The 9904-nt window shown below is 40.7% G+C and overlaps 2 protein-coding genes across 2 annotated transcripts in view; one reads left to right on the plus strand and one right to left on the minus strand.

The window, feature by feature from the left end:
* Positions 1–293, minus strand: part of GALC (galactosylceramidase) — a 67196-nt gene extending 66903 nt beyond the window's left edge. The window contains exon 1 of the mRNA XM_008581211.1: positions 99–293. Within this exon, the coding sequence (XP_008579433.1) occupies positions 99–293 (195 nt within the window). The remainder of the gene's footprint in view (positions 1–98) is intronic.
* Positions 294–5145: 4852 nt separating this feature from the next.
* GPR65 (G protein-coupled receptor 65) overlaps positions 5146–9904 on the plus strand; it is a 16824-nt gene continuing 12065 nt past the window's right edge. Inside the window, exons 1-2 of the mRNA XM_008581212.1 lie at positions 5146–5157; positions 6162–6167. The gene's annotated coding sequence lies outside the window, so the exon portion shown is untranslated. The remainder of the gene's footprint in view (positions 5158–6161; positions 6168–9904) is intronic.

Here is a 9904-nt window from a genome sequence, read left to right on the forward strand (position 1 = left end):
AGCGGGGGGCACGCCGCGGGGGCCTGTGGGGCGGGACAGAGCGGGGCGGGCTCCCAGCGCCCCCCGCGCCTCCCCGTCGTCGGCCGCTCGCCGCTCACCCCGCCGCCGCTGACCGCGCCGATGCCGTCGAACTCCCGGCCCAGCCCGTCGGAGTCGTCGAGTATGTACGCGCCCCCGGGCGCCAGCAGCGCACACAGCAACAGGGACACCGCCGCACGGCCCGCCGAACCCGCGGCGGCCGTCATGACTTTCACACGGCGTTGCTGGGAAGCCTGAAGTTGGGGCTCAGCCATTGTGTGTGTCACATGACCCTGGCGCCCAGGGAGGCGGGTCCGACGGTTGCCATTTTGGAGAAGGGCAGGGTGTCGCCGACGCCGCCATCTTGAGTACGGGCACGGGCTGCCCAAGCAGCCGCCTCAATGTTGCGAGAAGGCAGAGCGAGCCTTTTCCTGTCGCTCCTGTGGCAGTGGTCAGGCATGGGCCTTTAGCAGCTTCTCACTTGGCAGCTTCTGTTTCAGGCTCGCCTGCTGCAGTACTTTAGCGAAGGGGAGGTGGATACCCAAGAACTGCCAAGGGAGGAGGAAAATGAGTGGCCCAACCCTGGACCTTCCCGACATCTCAGGGCTCATCTGCTTCGCACCAGTAGGTGGCAGAGTAAGAAAGAGGACCAGGCTAGGAGTCCCTAAGCAAGTCCTAGCTCAGCTGTCACCTTAGTAGAATCCCTTAGCTTTAGGAGCCTGAGGCAAGAAGAGCAGTTGCGTGGGGGACACAGAATTAAATGAGGTAAGAGTAAGGTAATAATAGGCACTTAGTAAATCTTAGGTGAATGTGTCACACACGTGGCAAACGTTGGCTGAGAAGGTTGTCCATTCTGATACCTAACCAGGTATGTCTGGGGCTTCTAGGCTTGAAGGAGTTAAGAATATACCACCCCAAAATAAACTGCTCTGGCATATTGACTATTTTGAATTAAAGGCACTTTAAAAAACAACATAAACAAACAAAAACAGCAGTTATGAGATCATTTAGACCTTCATTCTGTTTCTTAAAAGCAGGTGATGAAAGTTCCATGTGAAAGATGTCTTCCCTATAAAATAACATTCTTATCAAGAAGGAAAGTTGGAGCTGAGAAAAATCCGTGAAACAAACCTTGTTAAACTAACCCTTATCTTCCTGATTACTTCATCCAATTAACTATCTGTAAGGAAAGTAAAACCAGTGTAAAATAAAGAACAGCTTAGTCAGGCTCACTCGCCTCACATCTGTTACAAATGGGCAAGATTCAGCACATTCATTAGAAGCAAGTTATAATAGAGTAGTGTAACTGCGCATGTGTGCCCATTTATTGATTCAGCACGTTTGCTGTAGTTATGTTATGCACTTGGCTTGTGGCCACTATTGTGCAATATATATCTTGTAATATAACAGAGACAACTGCTCTGAACTGCTGGTCAGCAGAGCACGGAAGGTCAGCAGAGCATGGAGGGTCAGTGGAGTACGGAGAGCTCAAGTCTGAGAAGCTTGTATCTAAAGATAAAAGTATGTCTGCCTTGCATAAAGCTGCCAGAATGTTCTTTCAATTACCCGACTCACCACCTGCACAGGAAGGGGCAGAAGGATCTGAGGTTCCTGCCCGACACTGCCTTAGCCCGAGCCACTCTGCCTTATCACACTTCACAACTTAACTCTTTGCCCAACTCAGTATATGAGTGCTTAACTCTGTTTCTTTGAGTCTTCATTTTCTTATGAGGGCTCCTGTGCCACTACAACTTAAATAAATTTGCTTGCTTCTCTCCTGTTTATCTTATGTCCATTTAATTCTCAGGCCCAGCCAGGATCCTAAGAGCATGGAAGTGGAATTTTTTCTCCCCTATAGCCTTGTAAATTATCCCCCACTGTCAGTTGAGATGATTCCAGGTGGCTAACCCTAAACTGATAAGAAAGTTGTGAATTTCCCTGGGATTTATGCCAAATCTAGTATTGGCCTGAGATTTCTCATTCCCTTGTTAATGGAGCTAATTAAAGAGACTTTGAGACACTGCAGAGAAAGCTTTTCTGGTCCCAAAATCTCCCTCCATGGTCTTCATGGAAGTAGTTATCAATGTTCATACAAGCCCCTGAGACACCAAAATGTCAAGGAGAAGACCCAGGGGTTTTGTCTGCAGAGTCCTATTTGGAATCTGATTATTTTGACCTTTAAACACAAAAATAAATTTGTTTCAGGACTACAATTATACTTGGAGGTCCGATCTCTGTCTGGGCAATCGCATAAACACCCTCATCAGGCCCTCTGATAATCCCTAGGTTCTTAATGGACAGTAGCTATGTTTGTTCTTTCTCTCTTTAAATTACTCTAGGTCTATTCTGGCTTACCAAAGACAGTCCCAGCTTACGTCTATTGTGCCAACATAATTATTAGTAGTGTCACTCTCATCCATTCATTCTAACAGTATTTTAAGCATGAGCTGGCACACCCATGGATGCAAAAGATGGATGATAAATCAAGTGAATGTTAAAGCTTTCCACAAAACCTGAAATTTTCTATCTGGGTTATAGAACCAAACCTGGGTCTACTCACGTGAGCGCAAGTAAGACACTGACATTGTGTTGCAGTGAGAGAAATTAGATATTTAAATACAAGGCCAAGTAATTGGAGCAGGGGCACCTAATGCTGCAAAAAACACAAGCTCCTCAACAATTTATAAGCAAGGATTTTTAAAGGATAAACTTGTGGATTGGGGTTAGGGCTGGGTGAATAGCCTGTGGATTGTTCTGATTGGTTGAATTTCAGAAGACAAAGGAAGAGCCCTGGGACCCTGTCCATCATCTTCCAGCTCCAATCAGTCTGGTGTCCTTGTAGTCCACATTTGGTCAGCATTTTCATCTGGTGGGAAAACTTGGGTCGCATTTCCTGTAAAAACATCTCAAGGATACATGTCAAGATAGTGTCTTTGATCCTAGGAGTCCAGTGGCTTCCTCCTTATTGCTAAGGCTATATCCCATGTGCTCTGCTGTTTCTATGTTCTCCAGTCCTTGATCATTAGTTGTAAAATTCAGCCCTCTAATTGTTAATTGGAGAGCCCAGTTCCCAGATTTAAAATCACTTTAATTTGGGGGACCAAGGCCACAGGTCACTTACATCTAAATTTTTGAGGGGCTTTATCAAGGAGAAGACACCTGCTCAGTTTCATCTGTGATATGCATAGAGCACATAAGGACCACTTAATAATGTGACTAGATGGGAAGTACCAAGGCATTAATGGAGGAAAGTACCATACACATGAAATTAGGAGGTTGAAACCAATACCCAGCATACGTCCTCCTGTAACACATCATCATACATTGTACAAATATTTGTGCAGTGCATGAGATCTAAAGAAGAGAAAACATAGAATCTTTAACAGAAAAAGAGGGCCTCATTCTCAGGAAGTACCACTAGTTCCTGTTAGTTCATGTACCAAAGCAATTGCTTACCAGAGAAAACATTTGTCGTTGCTGATTTCTAATCTATATTCAGGAGACCACTAGGCAAGAAAGTTTCTAATAAAAAGGCAATAAATGGGGCCGGCCCGGTGGCGCACTGCTACAGTGCGCCGCTTGGGAGCACGGCGGCGCTCCCGCCAAGGGTTCGGATCCCACATACAGACCAGTTCCCGCTCACTGGCTGAGCGAGGTGCGGGAGCAACACCGAGGGTTTCAATCCCGTTGCCGGTCCCGGTCCAGTACGAGCTCGACACTGAGGGTTGCGATCCGTTGCCGGACACGAGAAAAGACAAAAAAAAAAAAAAAGGCAATAAATGTAAACTGAGAAAGAGATCCTTGGTGTGCTAGCACAGCACTCAGATTTGCTCAAGATATGAGAGAAAGGGAAATGGCAGTTAACAGACAAGTGGTCAGGAGCTCAGCTTCCTCTGCATCTGTGGTTTCAGGGTCAGTGAGATAAACAAGACATTAAGAAAAAGAAGGATCTCAGTTCTCAAGTTCCAAGTGAGTTCAAAAAGTAATGACAGATTTTTTTTCTTAAATGAGAAGTGTTTCTGAATATCACAACTACACTCACAGCAAATCTTTCATTTTTCAAAAGTAAAAAATGTGATGAAAATCACGGATGGTCTCTTGAGAAAGATGAGAGATTGAGAGATCTTGCTTCTTAATGAAAATTTATTGATAAACTCTGATAGCAGTCTGTTGTCTCACATGAGGAAAAGGCTTTACTTTTAGAAATCTGAATTAGGCTGTCAGAAATTCAAGGGCAGAGGCCAAGTCTTTCTCTTTGACTTCCTAAGCACAATTTCCAACCTATGGTAGGTACTTAATATATAGTGGTTGAATTGAACTTAAAAAAAAAAAAACACAGGAGGGCAAGAGAAGTTCAGAGGAAAAAATTTGCTTTTGAAGCTGCTTCTGAAACCTCCACTTTGGAGTATTGTTTGCTGATCCCCCAAAAAGTATTTTCTCTTCACTATCCTGTGACATCTGCTGTTTAGCTGGTTTCTTAACTATGGATGTAAGTTTCTAGACTGCAATTATTAATTACATCACCCTGTTCAGCGACTTCTCTCTAAAATATGTGAAGGGCTTCTGTTAACTCAGGACTTTATGAAAAGTCAATGAAAATAGTTTAGAGAACAGAATCCTCCTAATGGAATAAGTTATATGTTGCTAACTGAACATTTTCTTAAGAATAACTACAAACAAAAAGCTTCTATAGCAAGGAGCAATGTCGTGTGGTTGTTAGAATATTGGCCCTGGAGCTCCAGGCTGCTTGGCTTCAAATCCTTCTCCAACCACCCATTAGCTATGTGATTTTGGCCAAGTTACTTCATTTTTTCGGACTTCAGTTTACCCATCCATTAAATAGAGATGATAAAGGTGATGCACTGATATGAAGATTAGCTGAGTTAATATTCATATAGCACTTTGGAGAGTGACCAGCACATACTATGTGCTATAGGCACGCTTATTACATAAATAATTACATAAATTACATACAGATTTAACTATAGTATAACTTTTGAGTTTACACCTCTCCACACAACAGACAATGCTGGGAAAATGGATTATTTCTGTCCCTGTATTGGGCTGGGTTTTTTGATTTTTTGTTTGTTTGTTTTTTAAAAAATGACCACTAAGGGGATTTTAACCCTTGACTTGGTGGTGTCAGCACCACGCTCTCCCAAGTGAGCTAACCGGGTTTGTTTGTTTGTTTTTGCTGAGATTTTTGTTGCTTTTTGTGTGTACAATCATCCAAACTTGTTCCCTTTGGTTTTTTTGTTTGTTTTTGCTGAGATTTTTGTTGCTTTTTGTGTGTACAATCATCCAAACTTGTTCCCAATGTGTCTAATTCTCCATGACGAGAGTTTTGATGGGAGGCAGAATTCTTCCTGCTACAGGAGTGAAGGAGCTAGATCCTCCCTCTTCAGGTCCCCAGTAAAATGGAGCTGTAACCAGCAGGACCCCACATTGGAGTCTCCTCTAGGCCTTGAGCAGCCTTCAGCTCTAGAAGAGGTTTGTAAGACAAGCCTCAAACTTGCTGTTCGAATTCTAAGAAATAGGAATACACTTGCTTAACAATAAAGATGAGCGTCAGACTGAATTAGCACCTATTTTTTTGAGTCCTCTTTCTACTCTCACAGTCACTAGATATTTTGATCCTTGGCAACAGAGAAGAATAACATTATTCATGTAAATATCTAGCTGTCTTTCAGAACACCTGCAGCTGTAGCCTTGCAGAGAAACACATACCACCCAGACCCCGAGAAGCCAAGGAAAACATCAGTGAAGCTATGCTGACTTCACCCTGAAGCCAATCAAAATTCTGCATGACCCGCAAGACCTTTACCCAAAATTTTGCCCTATAAATGCTTATGATTCTGAGCCTTCAAGCAGTTCAGATCTTTACAGCATTAACTGTTCTTCTTAGTTCGTGCTTCCCAATAAAAGCTAATCTCTCCTGCTACAAATCTCAGTGTACAGATTTATTGACTGGGCTGCACGCAGGTGGAGTGAACTCACTAAGGTTCTGTAACACAGGCAGCATGGACTCTGACAGTGACTAGACTCCCTCACCAGTTCCTCAAACCTTCAGCTTTGAGCTTGAAAGAGTGACTGGATATAAGCACAACTGAGAAATCATACCAGAGCCACGTCAGAGTCCAGAGGAGGCAGTAGCATAGAGGCTCTATCAGAGCTGGCCTCAAGCACCCAGAGCAGTGGAGTCAGCAGTGCCATCCTAACCTGAATGCTCAGGCAGGGTGACCTGGCTGTCTTTTGGTCCTTTGGCTGTAGCCTGTTTTATAAGCCTGGTTCTGAAGTCTCTGCATCAATTCTGTGCCAAGTCCTGATTTCTTTCTAAGCCGTTCATTGTTGGCTCAGCTTTGCCACAGATGGTTTCTGTTGCCTGCAGCAAAGAGTCCTAAACACTAGGTTACAGTCCAGAGCTGATGTGATTAATTGCAAAGAATTCTCAACCTCTATGTCTGCATTTCCCCATTGTATAAACTGCCATCACCACTCGTAGTTCTTTTGTTGGTAATTATTACTGCATAGATTTGCTCAAATAAAGAAACCCCAGGAAGTTTTGCTGTCTTTCTATGCTTCACCTGTGATATATCTCTTCTTCTTTAGATTGCTAATACCCATTTATTGCTGCTAGGGGAAGAACTTTACTTCTGCTAGGGGAAGAATTTTATAGTCTACCTAACCCCAGGTCCTAGGCATGAAAAAAATGACAGTGCAAGAGGTTCTCACCACTCAAAAGACTTTTTTAGACATCTAGTACAATGCTGTCTAACAGAAACGTAATGCAAAGTGCACATGTAATTTGAAATTTTCTAGTAGCACATTAAAGTAAAAAGCAGGTGAGCTTAATTTTAATGGCAAATTTTATTTAACTGCAAATATCCAAAATATACAATCAGTAATAATCAATAGAAATAAAGTAAATAATCAATATAAAAATTTATTAATAAAATGTTTTGCTTTTTCTATACTAAATTTTCAAAAATCTGGAGTGTATTTTACACATACAGCACAACTCAATTTGGATTAGCCATACTTCAAGTGCACAATAGTTACAAGTGGCCAGTGGCTCCTGCCTGCATTGGACTGAGCAGGTCTGGTGTATGCCAGGCCCTGGACTAGGCACACTTGTTAAATGTCCACCCCTAGCTGCTAAAGATAAGGTTGAAGAATAGCTATTCAATATCTGTATTCATTTTCTACGACTACCATAATAATATATGACAGACTGGATAGCTTAAATGACAGAAATATATTTTCTAACAGTTCTGGGGGCTAAAAGTCCAAGATCAAGGTGTCAGCAGGTTTGGTTTCTCCTGAGGCCTCTCTCCTGAGCCTGCAGATGGCTGCCTTCTCACCACATCCTCACATGGTCCTTTCCCTGTGCACAGGCATCTCTGGTATCTCTTTGTGTATCCGAATTTCCTCTTCCTTTTTTAAAGAATTTTATTTATTTTAATTGACAATTAAAAATTGTATATACCTATTGCATTCAACATGATGTTTTAAAATATGTCTACATTGTGGAATGAGTAAATCAAGAAAATTAACATACACATTAGCTCACATACTTATTTTTTGTGCTGAGAAAAAATTAAAATCTTGAAATCTACCCTTAAATCTTGAAATCCCCTTAGTAATTTTCAAGAATACAAAACATTGTTATTAACTATAGTGACAAAGTTATGCAATAGATCTCTTGAACTTTCTACTCCTATCTGAAATTTTGTCATTTGACCAATATTTCCCTAACCCCCTTCTCACCCCCTGGCACCCTCCCCATTCTACTCTTTACTTTTATGAGTTCAATTTTTTTTAGATTCCACATATATATGAAATCATGTGGTATTTGTCTTTCTGTGTCTGGTCTATTTCACTTAACCTACTGTCTTCCAGGTTCATCCATGTTGTTTCAAGTGACAGAATTTCCTTCTTTTTATGACTGAGTAGTATTCCATTGTGTATATATACCACATTTTCTTTATCCATTCATCCGCTGATGGACATTTAGGCTGACTTCATATCTTGGCTATTATGAATAGTGCTGCAATGAACATAGGGGTGCAGATACCTCTTTGATACACTGATTTCATTTCCTTTTGGTATATACCCAGCAGTAGGATTGCTGGATCATATGGTAGTTGTATTTTTAATTTTTTGAGGAACCTCCATACTGTTTTCCATAATGTACTAATCTGCATTCCCACCAACAGTGTGCAAGTGTTCCCTTTTCTCTACATCCCTGCCAACTTGCTCTCTTCTGTGTTTTTGGTAATAGTCACTTTAACAGATGTGAGGTGATACCTCACTGTGGTTTTAATTTGCATTTCACTAATGTTTAGTGATGTTGAGCTTTTTCTTCTTTACCTTGTTGGCTGTTTGTATATCTTCTTTTGAGAAATGTATATGCAGATCCTTTGCCTATTTTTTAATTGGGTTATTTGTTTTCTTGCTATTGAGTTGTTTGAGTTCTTTACACATTTTGGATACTAACCCCTTAGATGTATACTTTGTAAATATTTTCTCCCATTCCATAGGTTGTCTCTTCACTCTGTTTCCTTGGATGTAGTTTGATGTAATCCCATTTGTCTATTTTCATTTCTGTTGCCTGTGCTTTGGGGATGATATCCAAAGAATCATTGCCCAGACCAATGTCATGGAGTTTTTCCCCTATGTTTTCTTCTAGTAGTTTCACACTATCAGGTCTTATGTTTAAGTCTTTAATCCATTTTGAGTTTATTTTTATATATCATATAAGATAAGATTCTGATTACATTCTTCTGCATGTAGATATCCAGTTGTTCCAACACTATTTATTAAAGAGATTGCCTTTCACCGTTGTGTGTTCATGGCAACTTTATTGAACACCAATTTATCAAAAATGTGAAGATTTATTTCTGGGCTCTCTATTCTGTTCTATTGGCCTATGTCCCAGTTGTTCCAACACTATTTATTAAAGAGATTGCCTTTCACCGTTGTGTGTTCATGGCAACTTTATTGAACATCAATTTATCAAAAATGTGAAGATTTATTTCTGGGCTCTCTATTCTGTTCTATTGGCCTATGTCTCTGTTTTTATGCCAGTGCCACTCTGTTTTAGTTACTATAACTTTATAGTAGAATTTAAAGTAAGGTAGTGTGATACCTCCAGCTTTGCTCTTTTTCTCAAAATTTATTTGGCTATTTGGTGTCTTTTTTGGTTTCATGTGAATATTAGGATTGCTTTTTCTGTTTCTGGGGAAAAACATCATTGGAATTTTGACAGAGATTGCATTGTATTTATAGATCGTTTTGGGTAGTACAGACATTTTAATAATATTATTTCTTCAGATCTATGAACACAGTATGTCTTTTCATTTATTTATGCCTTCTTCAGTTTCTATCATCAATGTTTTATAGTTTTCAGTGTACAGGTCTTTTATCTCCTTGATTTTGGGGGGAGGAGGGTGGAATCTGAACCCTTGTCCTTGGTGTTATCAGCATCTCACTCTAACTGAATGAGCTAACTGGCCAGCCATGGAATTGTTTTTTTATTTCTTTTCTGGATAGTTCATTGTTGGTGTATAAAGATGCTACTGATTTTTCTGTGTTCATGTTGTATTCTGCAATTTTATTGAATTTTTTTATTAGTCTAACAGCTTTTTTGGTGAAATCTTTAGGGTTTTCTATATATGAGATCATATCCTCAGCAAACAGGGACGATTTAACTTTTTTCTTTGCAATTTGGATGACTTTTAGGAGGGTACTTCAAAAATTTCTTGGAAAATTTGAATTAAAAGATAATACAAATCTTTCCATGAACTCTCTGAAGACCTCTCATATTTCTTTCTCTTGCATAATTACTCTGGCTAGAACTTCCAGTACTATGTTGAATAGAAGCAGC

Source organism: Galeopterus variegatus, unplaced genomic scaffold, assembly GCF_000696425.1.
Source record: "Galeopterus variegatus unplaced genomic scaffold, G_variegatus-3.0.2 Scaffold2295, whole genome shotgun sequence".
NCBI lineage: Eukaryota > Metazoa > Chordata > Mammalia > Dermoptera > Cynocephalidae > Galeopterus > Galeopterus variegatus.